At 46.0% G+C, this 22,599-nt stretch overlaps 1 protein-coding gene and 1 pseudogene across 1 annotated transcript; both read left to right on the forward strand.

Moving 5' to 3' along the window:
* Positions 1 to 2,493: 2,493 nt before the first annotated feature.
* On the forward strand, positions 2,494 to 4,494 carry LOC120647779 (annotated as a pseudogene).
* Positions 4,495 to 17,699: 13,205 nt separating this feature from the next.
* On the forward strand, positions 17,700 to 22,170 carry LOC120648555 (DEMETER-like protein 2). The gene is made up of 13 exons (XM_039925304.1): positions 17,700 to 18,374; positions 18,583 to 18,662; positions 18,877 to 18,961; positions 19,044 to 19,135; positions 19,222 to 19,290; positions 19,388 to 19,424; positions 19,490 to 19,572; positions 19,812 to 20,252; positions 20,352 to 20,388; positions 20,834 to 20,923; positions 21,067 to 21,132; positions 21,224 to 21,456; positions 21,801 to 22,170. Exons 1-12 carry the CDS (start codon positions 17,901 to 17,903, stop codon positions 21,344 to 21,346), a joined length of 1,677 nt encoding a protein of 558 aa, XP_039781238.1. The 5' UTR covers positions 17,700 to 17,900; the 3' UTR covers positions 21,347 to 21,456; positions 21,801 to 22,170.
* The last annotated feature ends 429 nt before the right edge of the window (positions 22,171 to 22,599 follow it).

A 22,599-nucleotide genomic window follows, 5' to 3' on the forward strand; every position in this document is an offset into this window, starting at 1 on the left:
GTGCCAAAGCACACGGCAAAACCGCCTATATGCACACAGCAAAGGTTTTGCCGTGTGCCGCACACGGCAAAGAGCACACGGCATTCAGGCGTCGGCAAAGGCGGCCTTTGCCGTGTGCTGATCTTGGCCCACGGCAAAAAAAAAGCGGCCCGCAGAAAAGGTGACGTGGAGACAAAGTTTGCCGTGTGCCCTGCCGACATGGCACACGGCAAATTATTTTTCGAAAAATAAAAAAAATCCCTCATGGCCCACGGCCGCCGCGCCGCCTGCCGGCGCCGGAGCACGCACCCTGGCCGCGTCGCCGCCCGCGCAGCCACCGTTGCGCCGCTCGGTCCCCGATCTGCGCACCGCCATCGGCTCCGCGGCCGCCGCGCCGCTGCCCCCGTCTGACGCGCCTCCGCCGCCCGGACCCCGGCTTGCGCGCCGCCTAGTTCCCGTCCGATGCACTGCCGCCGCCGTGCAGCTCGGCCCCCAGTCGGCGCGTAGCCACTGTTGCGCCAGCCGCTGCTCCACTTCCGCTCACGCGCCACTGCCGCCCCGCTGTCGCCCTGCCGCGCCGCCGCCGCGAGCTGCTCTGCTCCACCATCGCGCGCCCGCTCCGCCACCGTGAGCTGCTCTGCTCCTGCAAGCTAGCTGGCCGCGGCTGCCGCTCCTCGCCCCGCCGCCCCTCCTCACCGGTCGATTTATTCCGGTGAGGGGTGAGCGAAGGGGGGAGGAGAGGAGCCCCGAGAGGGAGATGGACGGAGAGGGCCGGGGAGGGAGGTGGCCGGGGAGGAGGAGCTCTCGCCGGCCTAGGGCCCGATGCCGCCGCCGCCGCCCATATGGCCGTCGTTGAGGACGACGCAGAGAGAGAGAGGAGGGCCGGCGGCCTTGACTTGGGAGAGAGGGGGATGATCCGGCACACGATTTTTGAACCAATGGGAGAGCTTCATTTTCATGCCTTGGATTGATGACGTGGCAAGTGTTTGCCGTGTGCCGCCGATCTGGCCCACGGCAAACGTGCGGGGCCGGCGGCGCTGCGTGGCGGGCAGGGCACGCGGCGACGTGTGGCGGGCGGCCAGGGCGCGCGGCGAGCCGTGGCGGGCGGCCAAGGCTTGCCCGGCGGGCGGGCGGGGCGTGGCCGGCGGGCGCCGGTGCATGGCGGGCGGGCGGGCGGCGCGGCACGACTGTGTTTGCCGTGTGCCGCCGGCCATGCACACGGCAAAGGCCCGTGTTTGCCGTGTGCCGAGGGCCAAGCACGCGGTAAATATTTTTTCTTTTCAATTTATATTTTCATTCAGTTTGCCTACTGTTTAACTAAATTTTATTGCATATACTTCAAATACCTTGCAAAATTTACTCAAAAATTAATGTTTAGTAATTATACACAACAAACCTATTATTTTATGCAGTGATAGCTCAAGATCAATAGATATGACATGATATTATTTAATTACAAAAAAATATAATTATACCACTGATATCAAAATTAACCGAACTTTGGCATCAAAGAACCTATGTTTTGTTTTACACAAACAAAAATTTTAAAAGTCAAACGCCAATTCGTTCTTAACGTTCTGTTCAAATGTAAATGATTCCGTCTCAATTTCACGGATCTTCTTTGGAGATGTTTCGATGTCTAACAAGCGTACGTTAAAACTTTTGCAAAATGTTCCCAAAATTTTACCACAATCTACATGTATGAAATCATGATACCATGACAAATTTCATGATTTTCTGATTTTTTTTTGCTTTTAATGGAATTTTAGAACGATTCGTTCAAACAGTTCTTAGCATGATTCGCGACCAAGATCTTCGAAATCTACTTCTGTTTCAGGCTTATGCCATCACCTTGAACTCCTTACCATGAAAATCATTTTTCTATCCATTATACTCCACTATTCAAAACACTTCCAATTTAACCCCAAAAATTCGATTAATGAAATCAAATAACTAAATATAGCAAAAAAAAGATAAATATACCAAAATTTAACAAGGAGTACAATGCACTGTATATGTATAGCAGAAAAAATTGGGAGTGCAGAATCTACATTTTTTTTAAAATTTTGCCGTGTGTAAAAGTTTTGCCGTGTGCAAAAAATTAGGCACACGGCAAATAGTGCTTCTTTGCCGTGTATAAATTTTTTTCCGTGTGTCAAAAATTAGACACACGTCAAATAATGCTTCTTTGTCGTGTTCTAAATCTTTGTCGTGAGTTTTTTGCTCGGACACACGGCAAACATCACGTTTGCCGTGTGCTCTATATACTGGCACACTGCAAAGGACATATTTGCCGTGTGTCCGTGTTTGTGCACACGGCAAAGCCGTGGGCATACGGCATACTGGAGGTTTCCGGTAGTGACAATGCGATTTCACATGTTTTTTTTACGTGTGTAAAATCTCATCTCAGGTCCTACAACGGTAAGAAAAAAGAAAAAGACAGCTCGGGCCAGCTGGCAGCCTCCTGTCCAAAACACGCTCTCAGGCTGTCACTTACCAGTGCCCTAGCCATCCCCCAGCCACAGCCCGCGCGCAGCGCAGCTCAAGGCCATGGCCGACGGCAAGGCGGCTCTGTCCCGGGGATCCACCACCGCACCGGTCGACCGGCCGCCCCGCTTCCTGCTTCCCCGCGCGAGCGGCGGCACCCGTCTCCCGGACCTGCCGTCCCAGCCCAGCAGCCCGGATCTCGTTCTCGACGGCGGGGTCCGGGCGAGTTTCGACGGCTGGCCGGCGGCGGAGCCCCTGGATCGCTGGGGGCGATGGGTGGAGAGGCTCCGGGCGCTGCACGAGCCCCTGTGGCGCGAGCTCGGGATCCTGGAGGGCATCCTCGCGACAACGTACCGCGTGCGGCGCGGCGGCGAGGGCGCGCTGCTCCAGCTCGCGTGCCCTTCTGGTCCTCCGAGACCAACACCTTCGTCTTCCCCTGGGGCGAGGCCACGGTCACGCTGGAGGACGCGGCCGTCCTCGGGGGCCTCCCCCTCGCCGGCGAATCCGTGCGCCAGCCCCTGTCCGACCAGCTCCAGATGGACGACGAGCGCGCGCTCGGGGCCGTCCGCGATCTCCTGATGAACCAGAGCGAGGGCACCGGGTGGATCAAGTACTTCCGCATCCGCCAGCAGCGCCGGCGGCCAGAGGAGACGGCGGCGGCCGGCGGCCGTGGCGAGGAGCAGCTCCTCGAGCACGGCGCGTTCCTCTCCATGTGGCTCTCCCGCTTCGTGCTCCCGTCGCAGCCGTTCGACGTCGCCGTCCCGGGGGAGGAGGTGATCCCCGTCGCCGTCCGCCTGGCGCGCGGCCAGAGCGTGGCGCTCGCCCCCGCGGCGCTCGCCAGCGTCTACAGCGACCTCTCCGCGCTCCGGCGCCACTTCGTGTGGGCCAAGCGAGCGGAGGCGCCCTCGGTCTCGGCGCCGATGCACATCCTCCAGCTCTGGGTCTGGGAGCGCTTCCCCGAGCTCCGTCCATCGGCTCCGGCGGCGCGCGTCCCGGACTACTCCGCCGGCGGCGGCGACGCGCCGGTGCCGAGGGCTGCCCGCTGGCACGACGTCGCTGGCAGGGCGCTGGACCCGGGCTACCTCCACGGCGTGCTCGCGGCACCGAAGGCTTTCGAATGGCGGCCCTACGGGAGTAGGGCGGTGCCGTCCTTCGCGCGGTGCCTGCACCCGTGCGAGCTCGTGGGCATGGACTCCGTCGAGCAGCACCGGGCCCACCGTGTGGCGAGGCAGCTTGGGTTCGACCAGGACGTGCCGGGGATCGTGACCCGGCTTAACTCAGATTCTTGGGAGAAAGCGTGGGAAACATACGATATCGGGGCGGGGGATTATGCGTCTGCTGTTCCCAGTGACAGGCCAGGTGTGACGGATGAGTATGCTCAGTGGTGGAAGCAATACTCACTGTCTTGTGCTGCTACTGCTGCTGCTGAGAGGGCTGTTACAGGTAATAAGGCACGCGAGGTAACATTTTTGGATGGGCGCCAGGGTAAGAATGAGAGAGGAAATGGAGGTAGCTTGGCCGCATCAAATGAAGGGTTTGGTCCTCGATCGCTTGAAAGGCTCTGCACAAGCCAGTAAGAAGGGATCAGCAGGTATGATAATTGTCGACAAAGTGGTAATTTTTTATGTACATCGAATTAGCTGAATGGCAAATGAAACTTATTGGCAGTATAGTATATATGCCCTTGCTCTCTGTCGTCTCTCTTTCTTTTTCTTTGCAGGAAACCGTGAGAGGCCGTCTAGCAGGCTGGCACAAGGGAACACTGAACTGGATAGTACTGAAGTTTGTATTAAAACACTCTACTATCTTAGTCGATCTGATCGGTCGAAAGAAGCTTGGGATGAAGATGCAAATAGCACAGGTGCAGATAATGGTTTTTACCACCCAAAACGAGCAGTTGGGGCGGAGGAAATGATTCAAAAGGCATCTGAGATACGACAGGCTGAGATAGCTGCACTAATAAAAAATATTGCTACACTGGCGAAAGAGATTAGGGAGGAAGAGGCAACTGAGGCACTCAAGAAGTAGAGCACCAATTCAGGTATGGTAGTAATTTTTTGTTTTCACAAGACACACACACACACACACACACACACACACACACACACACACACACACACACACATATATATATATATATATATATATATATATATATATATGGCGGCCCAGCTGATGCTATCAGTTAAATAAAAGGACAGGTTATTAGGGTCGTAGCTTGAGGAAACTGGTTGTCATGGATTGTTGGTGTCACTAGCTAGTTAAATGTTTTGAAGAACTAAATCTATAGTAGTGATGAAGAAACTGCAGCAGCTCAATTATATAGGCTCAAACATCAAGTAGTAATTGCTACTTGCAACGTTTTCTATAACTCTTTAGAGTGAATATCACATGTGAATGGAACACCGTACCTTGTTTTCAGCGATAAAATGGTGAAAGAAAACTGCTTTCAATTTATTTCATTCATGGATTTTGATGGATGCTCTTTTAACTACTTAGAAGCAAATGAAATTAATTAGTTCCTTCCGTCGTGATTACATACAGCATATTTTTTTTCTTATGTGACGCAGCAAATAGGGTTGAACTACAACGTTAACCAAGCACCCTACGAAACACAAAATATATAATAATATAAACCAACTGTTGGTGGCAAAGGATATGGGTGCCCCTTCTCTCCTTCCTGGGTTGTTTGATTTTTCGTAAGTGTACGTACTTCCTGATTCCATGTGACAAATGCAATATATTTACCTTTTGAGGTTGTGCATGGGTTGCATTATTTTCATATTAGGCAAAAATGAATATTGATGGCTATCTGCTATATGATAAGCTACATGGCTAACCATTATATGTGTTTTGTGTAGACAATATTCAGCGGTACCTACTGGGGTTCATGCACTACAGGTGGAGGGATAAAGGATGCAATGAGCAAAGCATGACAAACATGCATGTGGTCGCCATGAAGTTTATCACCAAGAATTGAAGTGCCTCTCTGGTTGATATATGCTGCATGGAAACACTGTTGCAGATTGAACTTGTTTCAGTTTTACTAAAAACAAAGATGGATTAAGTTGTAACTTCGGCTTGGGAATTCATATAATATAAGGTGATGAGAACAATATATAAATTAATTGTCTTTTCCCCGGCATTGAAAATTGGCAAACTGTACTGATGCTGGAAGTGACATACGAGAATTTTGAATTACAAAATCGTTTCCCTCAAAACTGGAGACTCAAACTTCTCTTTACTATATATCCATTTGTAGTTATATGTTTCTCATCCTTGGTGCAAGGAAACTTTATTTATTATAAATTGATATTTGATAAGCATATATACAATTTGATACATATAGGCGAATACAGAATTATACACCCATTGTGCTTATCCAGTACTTGTTCGTGTTTACTCTTCAACAATACTTTGTCCAAGAATTTGAACCTGAAGTTTGTTCAACATATAATCATTTGAAATAATCTTCATGCCAACTCTTTAATAATATCATTTCATGTTATGAACCATGCCAGTTGTATGTGTAAAAGCGTTCTTAAATGATATATGGTTGAGAATAGAGGGATCATCTTGACCTGTTCTTTTTATACTAATGCAGGAAATGTGATCTTCTTTGTTCTATGAATCCTATTGAATTGTTGAGCGGAAGTGTCATAAGTCAATTACATTGCATAACAGAGTGTGTACCAAGAAACATCTTTCAGTTTACCAAACCATGAAGCCTCTTGTTACCAGGTAAAGATTCCTTTAGCAATTATATATTTACGTTCATTCATATTTTCTCAAGTAATTAAGTAACTTTTTTTGACTGCCTATTTATTTGCTCCAGAGCAAGATCATCTCAACTGAAGCTAGTTCAAACATATATAGATACATGCTACTGTATAAGACACGTCTTTTTAAAATGCATTTTTTATTTCTATTTCCTATTAGTTCATCTAATTGCAAACTAATGTTCTATACAAAATATTTTTTTAGAAAATATCAGCATGGTAAAATATTTTGTCAATTGCCAATTCAATGAGGCTATGAGCATCTAATTGTTTTTAAGTACTGTATGTTTCTATTGTTTACATTTCCACGCGCTCATATATATATATATATATATATATATATATATATATATATATATATATATATATATATATATATATATATATATATATATATGTACTGGGTCGTTGCTGGATACAACAAAATAAGATTTATTGCTGTTTCTACAGTAGTAAGTTGTCATTTGCGCGCTTGTGAGCTTGTAGGCATGAAGTCCGTCGAGAAGTACCGTCCTCATCGTGTTGCGAGGCAGCTGGGCTTCGATCAGGATGTGCCAGGAGCTGTGGTCCGCGTAAATTCAAGATGGGAGAAAGCATGGGACACATACAACATTGAAGCCAAAAATCTTGCGTTCATCGTTCCGGATCACGAGCCGGGTGTGACGGTTAAGTATGCTGAATGGTGGGAGTCTTACTCATCGGCATGTGCTACTGCAGTTGCTAATTCTGTAAAGACTAAAGGACTAGTACATGGTTTGGTTAGTCCAGGGAAAAGAAAAATGGATGGGCTTCCTGCTGCTAATTCTGGCAAGAAGATGCATGTTGACACATCCACCAGGATCCATGGGACAGCACCAGATGCAGCTGAGGAGTTGGAGGATGAAATTCCTCTTGTGGAGAGACTCAATAGCATCATCGACATGACGCGTAAGCAGCATACCACGGAATGTTCGGTGAAAGGTGCTGAGCAGGAGCTAATTGCTGAAAGTGCAAACAGTTTTAGATCAATATCTGCAAGTGTTGGAGCTAAGAAGGCAACTCTACACAAAGATTTTGAGCAAGCCATAGCTAATGAATTTGCCGGCTCCTTAAGTATGGTTGATGGATTATCCTGTGGTTCTCTTACTAAAATGACACTAAACAAATGTCTCCAACAAACTGAAGAGGAAGACCTTGTTATCTCTAATGAGGAAAAGAATAGCAGACCAGAACATGGTGATCTTTTGTTCCCCAACTTCGTCCAGGGTGCAGCGAGTAGTGAAAGCAATGAAGCAGCCATTGTTGGAGCTGCATCTGAAGTTGATATGCTGCCTTCATCTGAACACATCTTGAAGATCAGGGATTCCGAGGTTGAAACTTCTCTGAGTGGTAGAACTCTGAGACAAGAACCAGATGTATTAGCTCATGCTGCACGTATCCAAACTTACGTTGGTCACTCAGAAGGACCAACTCAAGAAATGCAGAAATGCATTGTCGCAGGAGACAAAGTTCCCAAGGACAAAATTGGTCCTCTGCGGTGTAATGAGAAAGCAAATGAAGATGTCTATGAAGAATTAGAATCTGTGATTGAAAACCTCGCGGAAATCAATAGAAAGAAATCAGGTATCATAATTGAACTGACTGCCCTATCCTTCAAACTGAAATTCATATCAAAGTGCAAAGTAAACCTTTTCCTTGTCTCCTTTTCTTTTGTAGGAAACAGTGAGAGGCCCTCGTCGAGTAGGCAGCAGGTTGATGGAATCACCGATCAGGTTGGCACGGAAGTTTGTACAAAAACTATCTACTACCTTAGTCAATTTGATCGGATGAAAGATACCTGGGACAAAGATGCACATGGCACGGGCGGAAATCAAGATGTTAACATGCCAAGACGTGGAGTTGGGACGTTGGAAATGATTACAATGGCCGAAACCGCTGAGTTGAAGAAAAATATAGATAGACTGAAAGAAGAGATCCTTGCGCCAGAGGCAGCAGCAACCTCAAAAAGTAAAGTATAACCTGAGATATGAGATACAGTAGTAATTTTTCTTCACATGACATTAGACATCTCCTAACTTCCTAAGGTTTATGATATGCTTGACTAGCTAATGAAACTTGTTTAATTTTCGGGTTTGTGTTAATTAATGTATTGAAGGAACCTAGCAGACACTAGTGAAGAAACTGTGGTACAGAGACAGAAAATATAGTTTTACCTCCCGTGGCCGCCGCCGGTGGCCCTCTCTTCTAAACTCGACAACAACAGTGCTTCTCCCCTGGCAGCCCCTCTCGGCTGTGCAAACTTGTCATGCATTTGATAAATAATAGGAGGTGCGTATCAAATCGCATTGCAGCAGCCTCCTTTCCTTCTACCTCAACTGTTTCTTCCTTCTTGCTAGCCTCCTTAATCTTGGGCTGAGTCTTTTCTACCTTCATAACAGCTTTCTTCTCGTCCAGCTTCTTTTTCTCCAACATCTGCAGGCCCTTAAATTCTTCAGCAGTGACCTTCCTCACCTCAGGTTTTTGAAATCTCCGAGGACTTCTTTTTCTCCTCACGCATCCTCTACTCAACAAGGGTAGAAAATTAGCAAAATATTAGCTTCGGGTAGAGGATGGTGGCAAAAAATTAGGTTCCATTTTAAAGACGGCAAACGAGCAGATGTAATCCATAAGGATAGCAAATAGTTAAATTACACTGCATGCTTTGCCATAGGCGCAAGTGCATATGTGTGTTGACGAGAAGACAAGAGGCTACAATGGCATGCAGAAGGGAGTATGTACGTGCGCCACAAAGGAAGCTAGTCTATCTACATACAGATGTCTCGCCATTGCTTCGCCCATCTACAAGTAGCTGCTGTCAGGATTTCTCATCGACTCGGTCTAGCTCGTCGCCATGCATCGCCAACTAACCACCTCTACTACGACTACAATGCCGTTCGAGACTGACGAGGCCGGACGACTCAGGCGAGCACCGTTGATGTCCTAGATGTGCTACACCAGCTCATGGACTAACGAGGTCATGATGACACCGATGCCATCTACACCACCACACATGCAAGGAGAATGCAAGCGAAGATTGAAGATAACGACCACAACAGTAGAATCGGAGGTACTCCGACAAGGTAGACTTGTAGAGGTAGCTAATCGAGAGCTTTTCGAGGCTTCGGGAACCAAAAGACCACATCTCCCAAGTCAGATCTGCCCAATGGCAGGCTATGGAGCGCACATATATATAAAGAAAGATGTATTTGTATTTTTAAAATATGAATAAATAAGTGTTCCCTATCTTTATCTTTTTTGTGTATTTTCTATATACACTGGCACATCCGTATCTTTATTTTCCATGCAGAGAAAATCTTGTATGTTTTTTCTCTCAAAACACGGAAAAATGTCTTTTCTGTGGTTAATCGAGAGCTTTTCGAGGCTTCGGGAACCAGAAGCCCACATCTTCCAAGTCAGATCTGCCCAACGGCAGGCTATGGAGCGCACACATATATAAAGAAAGATGTATTTGTATTTTTAAAATATGAATAAACATGTGTTCTCTATTTTTGTCTTTCTTTTGTGTATTTTTTATATACACTGGCACGCCCGTATCTTTATTTTTCATGCAGAGAAAATCTGCGTGAAAATCTTGTATGTTTTTTTCTATCAAAACACGGAAAAATGTCCTTTCGGTGGTGCCGGCACCTTGACCGTTTCTAGGACCATCTTGAGCAGCATCCCTAGCAATAAAACATATAAAATTGATAAGTTTCAGATAAAAATATTACATCTGCGAAAGGAACTATCTAGAGAATTTGTACAAGTATATTAGAACTTACCCAGCAGATTTTCCTAATTTAGAAGCAATCACAGCGTCGGCATTATCAGCATTGGCCTCCTTTTGTTCTATCGCGCTAGCGGACACCATGTTCTCATCAGGCTTTTCCTCAACCTCTGTTCCAGCATCAGAGGAGGATGCCTTCACCTTGCGCACGTACACGTTCTTCATCGTGGGCTGGCCCAGACCGTTCCCCTGCCTTTCACCATTGCTGCACTTGTCATGACCTCTCTCAACCTGCATCTCGTCGTATCCATATTTGTAGTGGTCACTGCCATCACACACCTGGTCATTGCCCCCACAGTTGCCAGCATCATTATTGCTGTACATATCGCCATTAACCTCGTCATAATTGCTCCCAGAATCTGCATTGGCAAAACCAAAACTAATGGGTTTGTTCCTCTCATCCTCCTCCAAAGGGATGTTATGCTCATGGTAGAAAGCTTTTCTTTGATGCACCAACATGGCTTCCTCGAGTCTCGGTTTCCTCTGCTCCAGCCTCAACCTCCTTTGTTCCTCGGACAACTCCTTGACACGGCCTTCGTCCCCTCCCTTCACCTTCAACTTCGCTTCAGTTTTATTAGAACAGTTTTATTAGAACCTCCCTCAATCTTTTCACCTCGTGCTGGCACTTTTGTGACGGAACCGCCAAATTAAAACTCTAATTAAACGTAATGGCCGTCATTTGAACATATCGGGCTCATTAGCTTAACGGCTTAAGTTGGCGATCATTTCTCAACCCACGTCCCGATCGAAACATCACCGATAGTCCCAATCGAAGGTGGACGCAGATGGTACAAGCACGACATATATTTGAAAATACAACAAATATACATACGATTTCCACCTTAAGTTTTTACAAACCAAGTTTTAATAAGTACATAATTTACAACTTTGCATTACTGAAACCCGGGTTCAACTAGAGGAAAGGGGCCTACAACTACCAAAAGTGTGCCCTAGGGAGATCCCTATCTAAACGTCTGGCTCCACAACCTCCCATCCCTCTGCATCCCGGCGGATGAACTTAACGCAGCAGGGACAGAAGTCTACGTCTGCGTGTCCTAAAATAATTGTGGCAACAAACCCTGAGTATGCTAATACTCAGCAAGGCTTACCCGACCAGTGGGTATATCTTAGCCCACATATCTAGACATGCAAGGCTTTTGGCTGGTGGTTATTTTGCAGAAAACAGCGACTGAAGTTATTCCTCACTTTCCTTATTTTAGCCCAAGTTCTATATAAATTAACATAGTCTAATATTTGCATAACCAAATCTAGAGCAACATAGTGGAACAATAAATAATAACTCATATGTTCCTCAACATAGGTATAACTATTTTTCCATCACAACACTACGCTGCGACGCAGTGACCAAGGTGCTCATATCCGAGAGCGACTGACGGCGAATCGATTCGATTTAACCTTGCAAGATGGACCTAACCAACACGGCACGCGTATGCCCCGTCGGACTACACGCACCAACCATTCCCCTCCCCGCCTCGAACTATAGAACCACCCCACCTTCATATAGTCAGCCGAGCTCAACGTGAGACCACCAAAAATAAACATATGCATCCCGTTTCTCCGCGACTACTCGACTCGCCCTACGGGGTGGTGATGCAGTTCTGTACTTTCGAAGCGAGGCAGTAATAGGCTTACCGATTTCGACTACCTCCTACACCCGGCATGCGGTTAGTACAGTTCAAACATGATCAGCAGGGCCAACAACGGCTCGGTCCTTAACCGACACAGGCGGAACTACACTTCTCCCGCCCGGTCTCAATTTCTACTCTTTCTTTCATTCCATGACTTTCATACAAAAAATAGTATCTCATATCTAGAAATATAAAAATGATCCTAATCTCGCGAGTAACCAAGAATTACTCGACTTCTACCGAACCCTATCTAGCATAGCATTTCTATCGCCCTATACATACTAGTACAATTCAAGGACATCTAGGGTTCATGCAACTAGGGTTTCAAACAACTCCTAAATATAATGCATAAGTACAAACACAAATGTAGGTGTCATAATTTAAATTAATAGTATGTGCACCGGGGCTTGCCTTCGGGCTGCTGCACAGAATTGGGGTCAAACGGGCCTTGGGCCGGGTGCTCACACCTCTCCTCCTGGGCTTGCGCCGGCTGCTCCTGCGGTGCCGCAATCACCTAAAACACGGCGCCCTCAGCTGCGGATGCTACACCTATGCATATGAATATAAATGAGTGCAGCTCAAAGATGTAACTATTTTACTTCAACTAGAATGCCCTGCGGACTGTCCGCGCCCAAGTGGCGGACCGTCCGCCGTACCATTCTACCGACCCACCCGAACCAAGTATGTCTCTGGACAAACTTCAATCTATACGGCGGATTGTCCGCTCACCCTTAGCGGACTGTCCGCAATACACCTACGCCAACCCACCAGAGACAACAACGTCTCTGGAACACTTTCTAATCCTACCTGCGGACTGTCCGACCCCCCTTGGCGGACCATCCGCGGTTCACTTATCCAATCCACCAGAGACGGCAACGTCTCTGGACAAATCCTAGATTCAACGACGGACTGTCCGCTCTCCAATAGCGGACCGTCCTTAACTCAATCCTGCGAACCCCACCAGAGACATCGTCTCTGGACAAATTTTAAATTTCAACGGCGGACCGTCCGCTCCCCTATAGCGGACCGTCCGCAGTTCATTTCTGCTAAACCGCCAGAGACAACATCGTCTCTGGACGAAATCTAATCTGACCAGCAGACTGTCCGCACCTCCCAGGTGGACCGTCCGCGATGCCTAACTTTTGACCCGCGCCACAGGCGGCAGCAAGTGAGGCGGCGACGGCGGCGGCCGTTCACCGGCGCCGGCGACACACCGCGGACGGGGAAAAAGACCGGGGAGCGCAAGAAACTCACCACGAACCCATTCCCGCGGTCGGTTCGAGTGGAGGACGACCGGAGAGGTGGATCGGCGGTGGAACAAAGCTTCAAGCACCTCCCATGGTGACCGGCGGTGGCGGGGGATGATTCCGGCCGTAAGAAGCCGGTCTAGGGGTTGGGGAAGGTGGAGGAGGTGCCGAGAAAGGTTCCCGCGTGAGAAATCGAGGTTTGATGGCCGGAGGAGGGAGATCGATGGAAGGGGGCGACGACGGCGCGAGCGCTCGAGCTTCGCTCGGCTCTGGACGAAGTGAGGAGGAAGAGAGGAATGATAGGTGGGTCCCACATCCATCCAGATAAATATCTGGGCGTTGCCTGGCGGACCGTCCGCCGGCCCCGAGCGGACCGTCCGCGAGGCAGGTGTTACAATCCTACCCCCTAAAAAAAATCTCGCTCCGAGATTTAATGAATGGCAAAAAGGGAGAGTTAGAAATTGGTGTGTACCTCGATAGGCTTGTAGAAATTCTGGACATTTAGTCCGAACAAATTCTTCCGTCTCCCAAGTAGCTTCCCGCTCGGAGTGATTACTCCATTGCACCTTATAGAAGTCACTGGTCTGATTCCGAATGACCCTGGTCTTGTGATCAACAATTTTGATTGGGTACTCCGGATAGACAAGATCGGGTTCCAGTTGTAATTTTTCTATATCAATCACCTTTTCTGGAACACGGAGGCATTTCCGGAGCTGGGAGACATGGAAAATATTATGAACCACGGATATTTGGGCAGGAAGTTCCAGGCGATATGCTACCGGCCCACTACCGGCCCACACCGCTCAATGATAAGAAAAGGCCCAACATAGCGAGGTGCGAGCTTTCCCTTCACTCCGAATCGCTGGACTCCTTTCATTGGAGATACCCGCAAATAGATATGGTCTCCCACTTGGAATGTGACGGATTGACGCTTCTTGTCCGCATAACTTTTTTGTCGAGACTGGGCTATTTTCAAATTCTCCTGTATGAATCGGACTTGTTCTTCTGCCTCACTGACCATCTCAGGGCCGAACACACTTCTTTCTCCGGATTCTGACCAATTCACTGGAGTTCTATACCTCCGCCTATACAACGTCTCAAAAGGAGCCATTTTGATGCTTTCCTGATAACTGTTGTTATAAGAGAATTCCGCTAGAGGTAGGCATTCATCTCATTTCTTGCTATAAGAAAGCACACAGGCTCTAAGCATATCCTCCAAAATTTGATTGATTCACTTAGTTTGACCATCGGTCTGAGGATGATAGGCTGAGCTGCGAATAAGTTGAGTACCCAGAGATGCATGCAACTGTTCCCAGAAACAGGCAACAAACTGTGTGCCTCTGTCGGAAATAATTGTCTTGGGTACTTAGTGAGGCGGACTGGAAGAAAATGAGCGGACTTAGTGAGGCGGTCAACGATCCATGAAGACTCGTGTCTGCATTGGCAAAACCAAAACTAATGGGTTTGTTCCTCTCATCCTCCTCCAAAGGGATGTTATGCTCATGGTAGAAAGCTTTTCTTTGATGCACCAACATGGCTTCCTCGAGTCTCAGTTTCCTCTGCTCCTGCCTCAACCTCCTTTGTTCCTCGGACAACTCCTTGACACGGCCTTCGTCCCCTCCCTTCACCTTCAACTTCGCTTCAGTTTTATTAGAACCTCCCTCAATCTTTTCACCTCGTGCTGGCACTTTCATACGCCTGGCATCCAAAAAGAGCATGACGGGGTGAGGCGCGAATCAAAGCACACACATTAAACAACTAAGCATGGCATAACTCAATGGCCACGCAAGATTAGGATTTCCATAAGATAACAAAATCAATGTTTCAATCAGTAATAGTAGCATAAATGAAACCTAGTATGGCAATTGACACGGATGTCACGAATGCATATAGGAAAAGATTTAATCGAACAATACCAAAATCAGGAAACTAGCTAGCTAGTAAATTGTAAAGAATCGGATCATCAGGTGACATGCATGACATCATGCATAGATTGGTAAACGGGTCGAACATACAGGACATTGAACGACGAATTGCAAAAACGGATCTACACTAATCTCTAGCCACATCAGACCAACCTAATCACTAGATATGTAAGATTATCTAGGGGGAACAGGACGACGGGAGGAGGATGGATGCCTACCGCTGTCGTGCTGCTCCTTGGTGGAGCAGGACTGTAGGAGTATCTGGGCTTGTCGTCGGTGGCCGCGTCAGCGAGCTTGGCAGCGGCGGCGGCCTCGGACTTGTTCTCGCCGACGACGGTGGAGACCGCGGCCTCCCCGGACTCGCCGTCCGCGAACTCCAGCAGGTCGGAATTGTAGGTGGCCATGGCGCGGCAAGCAAGCCCGGCCTCGCCGACTCGAGAAGGCGGCGCTGCTTCCGCCTGCTGCTGGATCGATCGGTGGGCTGGCTTGTTCGTTCGCCGACGACGGTGGAGAGAGACGGCGCGGGGCGCTGCGTTTATAGGTCCAGGACGCGGCTGTTGGATGTTTCCAGTTCTTGTTTATAGTCGTGTTCGTGTTGAGATAGCCTTCTGTTTCCAGTTCCTGCTTTAACTAGAGTCATGTTTGGGTTTTCAAAAGAAGAAAGGAAACATATCAAGCGGAAACCACAATCTACGTGAAAACCTATACAAATCACGACAAAAAGATCATCTAAATTTACCAAAAAAAATCACACATATAGATGATATGATGATACACACCTTTTTAGACAAGATACTTTACAAGGTGTGTACCATCATGAGTTTGGACAAGATATTTTACTAGATTGTGTATCATCATATCATCTACATATGTAATTTTTTTATTAAATTTAGATGACTTTTTGTCATGGTTCGTATGAGTTTTCACGAAAATTGTAGTTTCCACCAGATATGTTTCTAAGAAAGATAGTCTTCTGTTTTAAGTACGCCGGTGGCACTCCGCGGGCTGTTCCACGCGATTTTATGTTTGCTAAAAACACATTCAGATTTGGCTTCCCCAAAAATTTCCACCGCGTTCTTATTAGGCCATGTTTAGTTTCCAAAAAAAATTATACAGTACCCATCAAATTGAATCTTTAGACATATGCATGGAGCATTAAATACAGTTGAAAAAATAACTCATTACACATTTTAACTGTAAACGACGAGACATTTTTTAATCTAATTAGTTCATAATTAGACATTAAATAACACGAAAATGCTACAGTACCAAAATCTAAATTTTTTGCGGACTAAACAAGGCCTTAGTAGCCTTAGTAGCTACTAGATAACTCTGTATTTTGTGATAAATCGAAAATGAAATTTGGTACCAGGGCACTCTGCTATTTGCTCAGATTTTCAAATCTTAATAAAAAAAGAGTTCAATTGGAATTTTTGCCAGTTTTCGTCCTATCAGTTGTAACTTGTACTGGGCCTCCCTTCCGATTCTTTTATAAGCGGTAGATATATACACGGTTTCCTCCGTACATGTTTGTTTTCTCAACAGGTTTGTATCAGACAGTTTTTTTTTTCTTCTGAAAGACGTATCAGACAGTTTTTGCAGATTTGAGCGAGAGGAAACCGGGGCAATATCAGTTGCGTTAGGGATTGCCAATCCAAACAAAAGAATCTCTCGAGGGTGTTGGCCGGTGCTCGGAGCTCGGTCATGGCAACGGATCTGCCTTCTGCCGACGATGGTGGCACGCCGGCGGCTTCCGGCATGCCGGAGTTCACACCGCCCTCCACGTGGAGGAAGAAGCCTTCCCAGAAGGGAAAGCCCAGGCTCAGGCTGGTGAAGCACGCGTGGACCACCACACCGAAGCGGCCGGTCGCCCCTCAGCACAACAGGAGCAGGAAAGCCGGCGATGGCGTCGTTGGCGAGAGCCGCCCGAAGCCGGTCCGGCGTAAGCTCGACCTCGACGGCGAGCTCAGGTCGACCAACACCGGTGCTCCGGCCGCCGTCAGCGGGAGCTTCCTTAGGGCCACGCTCATGGACAACCTGAGGTCCCTCGCCAAGCTTAACTTGACCGACAAGCCGCCGGCGGCGGCATCGCCGGAGATCGACAACCCGCCACGCATGCCGCCGGCGTCGCCCAAGATCAATCTGCGCTCGTTCAGCCGAGCCCAGCTGATGGAGAACCTGCGGTCCCTCGCCAAGTGCCACAACGTTCCGGTCGCCGCCGCCGCCACCGCCGCCGCACACGACGAAGAACGGGACGCCAAGGGCAAGAGCCGAGCGAAGAAGCCGACGATGGTGGACGAGCTCGTGCTGGTTCCATACAGCAGGAAGCGGGCCGCCGCCGCCGCCGGCGAAGATCCCTTCCACATGGCGGTGGTTGTCCACGGCGGGCCAGGCGCCGGGACGACGCCGCTCGTGCCGCGGTGGACGGCCGTGGAGCTCGCCCGCACGAGGACGCAGGGCCGGCTCGTGAGGGGCATCACCCCGGCGATCGAGGACGCGTACGGCCAGCTGATGCGGCTGGAGGAGACGTGCCGGGGCGAGGACCTGCCCGACATCCCCGAGAGCCCCCAGCTGGAGGAGAAGCGCCGGGATTTGGAAGTCCGGGTGAAACACTTCATGAACCTCGCGCGGCTTATCATGGGTATAACGACGAACTAACGATCGATCTCCAAGTGGTTCTTGTCGTCTCTTCTGCTCCATTGATGCAATTGGTGTCATGATGAGTTTGGAGCTGGAGAAACAAGAAGAAAACCCTGAATTATATATTTATACATCTCTTTTCTCTATATATATTATACATCTCTTTTCTCTATAATGAGCAGGGGACAGGAAGTTCGATGATCCATGGAAGGGAACGGTAGTTACTTCCGTAGTCGGCACATTCCTCACACAAAATGTTACTGACCAGATGTCAAGGTAAAGTAAAAGGAACCAGAGCTATCCATCTCAGATTCTAATGTAGTTTTGGCTTGGAATTGTTTGGACAGTCCTGTAACCATGCATCTCCCTGAATCTGCAGCAACGCTTTCATGAACCTGGCGGCGAAGTTCTCGTTGTCAAAGAACAGAAGCAATGTCGTCGAGCGAAGCACAACTGTACCTTTGGCAATAACAGATGGCCGTGATTTAGGAGAGCCTGAACCTGGCGATGCCGGCTGTGATGATGAACTCGGTATACGTAACAGCCGCGATCAGGGCATCGAGGAGCTCATCGCATCGCTTAGGACAGGAGAGGTATCGAACTGGGGCAAGGAGCGCATCAGGAAGGTGTTGCGCGACAGGTTCGAGCACTCGACGGCTGCCAAAATTTACAATGACATTGCTTCTGTCGGAGATACATCTCACTGGAATTCTCTGCTGAAAGAAGCCTACGCCAATGGGTACCGGAAGGAAGATACTGTCGAAACGGTCGATTGGGAGGCTCTACTGCATGCACCGTTTGCTGAAATTGCAGGGTGCATCAGGGACCGCGGCAATCAATCCCAGATGGCATTGAGAATACTGGTACCCAATTACAACTGCGCCATTGAAAATTTTATTAATACCTCGTTCTGGCATTTTCTAGCTCTGCTATATTGTTCTTATGCAAGCATTAATATTACTCGATCCCTACCTATCTGTTTTAGAAGATACTGCTCTTTTCCTACGTTTCATTGATGTCGAAACTAGTTCTCCAGTTTATCAGCTGAACAAAAAGAGTGTTCTTTTACAGGCTTTTCTAATTCGTATCAAGAGAGACCATGGAAGCATTGATCTGGAGTGGCTTAGATACGTCCCCCGTGCAAAGGCAAAGTAAGGCGAAATAATATGGTCATACCGGTGCTTTGTAAGCTTACACAAATGTTGCTGTTTTAGGGACCTTATAAAAAGTATATTGAAGGCAACATATTTGTTTTGAATTGACAGTACAGTTCACAAATTGGGCAAATAACAAATTTATAGCACAAAACGAATAATATTTATCTACGAAATTATATAATATGTATAATTTTTTTTGGCCATTCAGGAGGTACCTACGGAGTATAAATGGTCTTGGAGCAAAAAGTGTTGACTGTATCCGTCTCTTGTCGCTGAGACACAGAGCCTTCCCGGTAAGCTACCACTTCCGAATCATAGTTGCTGTGATGCATTTGAAACCAAAAAGAAAAATGTGACAAATTCCTCCTATTTTAGGTTGATACAAATGTAGCTCGCATAGTGACAAGGCTAGGATGGGTCGAACTTCAACCTTTAGCTGATTCTCAAGAGTTCCATTTGGTGAACACGTAACATCATCTTCCCTTTCATCTTGTTCCATGCACACATTTACACACTCTAATATTTCTCATTAGCTTCTTTTGTCCTTTTAAAGATATCCTGTCATGTCTGACATTCAAAAGTATCTTGAGCCCTTATTGTGCAAGATTCCTGCAGAAGAAGTGTAAGATCTCTAGTTTATTATCATTTTATTTGCTGCTTTGGTAGAATTTTTTAAGAGGGAATACAATGATATAATCTAACATACTGACAAAATATAGGTATGAACTACATTGTCAACAGATAACATTTGGAAAGGTACGTAATGGTTTTGAATTTTCTTTTGTGGCTTTCTCAGTATTGATGGTTGGGTTTTCTGACAGTCAATATGCACCAAACGACGACCAAATTGTGGTGCCTGTCCATTTACTACAGAATGCAAGTACTTCCAGAGTCAAGTTTCAAGGTTAGATTTGATATAAAGTCTATTTACTACATTGGTAATATATTGCTGCATTTATGATTTTTTAATAGCTTGATAAGTTAAACAAATGAAGGTTTCAACTATAGAAATTAAAATTATAGTGCTCTAGCCATGCTTCTTATTAACAGTAGTAGCATTTTAAATTATATTTTTTTAATGTCCATGAACTACTACATTTTATTCTGATAATTAAAATTATGCAATGTCCTATTTCTTAATAGAGCCATGCATGCACTCCCAGAGTATAGTCAGCAGCATGAAAGAGAGCAAACAAACATGGACGAAAGCAGAAGATATACTCTAGTTGCTAGACCAAATCCTGAACAGATGCATCAGTACCAAATTGAAATGGGAAAAGATACAGAAATGCATTGCAATGAGCCTATTATCGAGATGCCACCAACTCCACCATATGAAGATCCAGGAGCACAAAGTGACGAAGAAATTTTTGAAAGATTAAGTGACGAAGAATTTGAACAACAGTTTCATGACGATGATATAGAAGATATTGGTTATGATGATGTGATAGATCTTCGACCAATTAAACCAACAGTGAATGCAGCGATAAGTTCAGCACATGGAAAGGAGATTGTTCCAATCCAACCACAAGCCAGCCCAACTCCAATGATTAAGAGATACCGTCTACGAACAGAGTGTACCGCGTATGGCAGAATTTCTATCTTATGCAAAATAAAAAAATTATGTAAAAAATATGGCATGTTTATGTTCTGATATGCCTGTTTTGAATTGTTATATTGCAGTTACGAGATCCCAGATGGGCATGAAATTTTGGACAAGGTTAGTAGTTGATAATTTCATTCTTCATGAATTGATTTCACAAACTCTAATTATGGTCGCCTAACTATCAAGGAACTCCAACTCCTTGGATCAGTTTAATGGAACTGCAACTATACTCAAAGCCTCATTTTCACATTCTTCCTACAACATTTTGCAAGGGCTCAGATGTCAGCCACACAAGTTATGTGTAAACAGATGGGTCCACGTAGAATGTTGTAGGTTTGAACTAATGGCAGAATTAGTTAGGTTTGAACTAATGTCAAAATTAGTTGAGTTATGTGAAACTGAACCTACAAGTTAGTTTTGTAGCTTTTTGTTAGTCAAATGCAAATAGTTGTACTTCTTAAAATTAACTCTTATATTGTTAATTTAATTCTGAACTATCCATTACTTTTTTTATTTGAGTAACCAACTCTGAATGATGAATTATTTCTTGACATACTAGTTTGACCCGAGGGTTCCTGGTGATTGCAATGTATACCTCTTAATAATTCGTAGTCGTTTGGATGAACGTACTGTGACCGCTACAATTCTGGTGAGTAAATCAAATCATGCTTCAGTTTCCTTTGTCACTCATAATCATAGAGTTAAGAATAATATAAAAGTGACGCCAATTTATCTTGAGAAGTTCTAAAGATTAAAAGAATAATTCTGAAGTATTTTATTTCATAATTATAGATACCTTGCCGGACGGCAAATAGAGGAGTATTCCCATTGGATGGTACATACTATCAACATAATGAGGTAAACATGCACGTTGTACTTGTTAAGTCACATGTGCTATGTATGTGTTTATTTACACGAAATTAACTAAATATATCATTCACTTTTGTAGGTTTTCGCAGATCATTTGTCTAGCCGTTCACCTATAGAAATAAAAACAAGTATTTGGGCTTTTAAGCAGTGTACCGTGTATTTTGGTACCTCAATACACTCCGTCACAAGAGGTATCTTGTGATCATACTTAGATATGAATGTGCCGAACTGTCCCAACAAAAAGCACTACTCACATTGCATCATTTTGTTCAGGTCAAACCCTACAAGGAATTCAACATTTCTACTATGAAGGTATACATGGTTATGCTCTGTTTATTTTCTCTCTGAGTAAAAAACAATCAAAAGAAAAAAAAAAGATACAAAGTCAACACTCCTATATAGGATAATAGGAAGCGATGAACATAACACACTACAGAACTGCTCGCTATAAATTTGTTAGTTCATAGAATAAAAATGATAAGCATAGTTAACCTAATGCACTTATTAGCTAGCGTTTTTGTACCTCTCCTCTTAGGTCTCATTAATTGTTGATTAGGCCCTAATGTCTGTTTGATGTTGTCTCATCATAAAGGTCATGATTTTAGATTTGTCATTGTTTTCGTTCCATATTAATGTTTATATTCTGATGTGCACAGGGTACATATGTAATAGAGAATTTGACCGCCGAACCAGGCGCCCAAAAGTATTATCTCCTCAAATACACGCCACCAATGTAAAAGGGAGCGGCAGGAAGAGGTCCAAGACTAAATTCAAGCCTGCGTCCGGAGGAAGGTAATGACAAAGATGGAGCTCAATCCAGTTAAAATGCTGCCACCGGGATGACTGTGCCACTGGAGAACCGAGCAAGTAGGAATATTAGCTGATTTTTATTTAAATTTAGGACTTGTAATCCAAGATGGCATGATTGCAATTGCAAATGTTCCAATGGAATTGCATCTTTTCCTAGCTAGGAGCTATAAAATCTTAAAAAAAAAATCTGAAATGGAATTATGCACGCACAACTCAGGCTCCCATCCTTGTCATGAGAGCATCTCCAAGAGTTTCTAATATTTTCTCCTCAAAATTTATTATTTGCCAACTCCCCAAATAAGTATAGAGAGACAAAAAAGAATTTATCTCCAATAGTTTTCGATTTTTACTCCTAAAAATGAGAAGTTATGGCCCCACAAGGATAATTCTACAGGAAAATTCCATGGCGGGCGGACAGTATCTTCTTACAAATCAGATTGCCGATAATTTAGGGCACGAGAGGGTTTGAAATTTGAGGGAAAAGAAATATGACGACGAGAGAGTTCCATTTTACCTATTATTTGCGCTAGTAATGCACCGTAGCAGCTTGAATCGGTGCGGGAAGAAGTGACAGCAAGCACAACTCCCTAGCTCTACTCGCTGTGGTCAGACTCGGCTTGATGCCTAGCTCCAACGCTTGATCCC

This window comes from Panicum virgatum, chromosome 9K, assembly GCF_016808335.1.
Source record: "Panicum virgatum strain AP13 chromosome 9K, P.virgatum_v5, whole genome shotgun sequence".
NCBI classification, from domain to species: domain Eukaryota; kingdom Viridiplantae; phylum Streptophyta; class Magnoliopsida; order Poales; family Poaceae; genus Panicum; species Panicum virgatum.

Excerpts from the sequence above, each read along its gene's own strand:
- LOC120648555 (XM_039925304.1), top strand. The coding sequence starts at position 17,901 with ATGAACCTGGCGGCGAAGTTCTCGTTGTCAAAGAACAGAAGCAATGTC. Across the intron at positions 20,253-20,351 it reads CTACGAACAGAGTGTACCGC|TTACGAGATCCCAGATGGGC; the intron begins GTATGGCAGAAT and ends GTTATATTGCAG. Across the intron at positions 20,389-20,833 it reads GGCATGAAATTTTGGACAAG|TTTGACCCGAGGGTTCCTGG; the intron begins GTTAGTAGTTGA and ends TTGACATACTAG.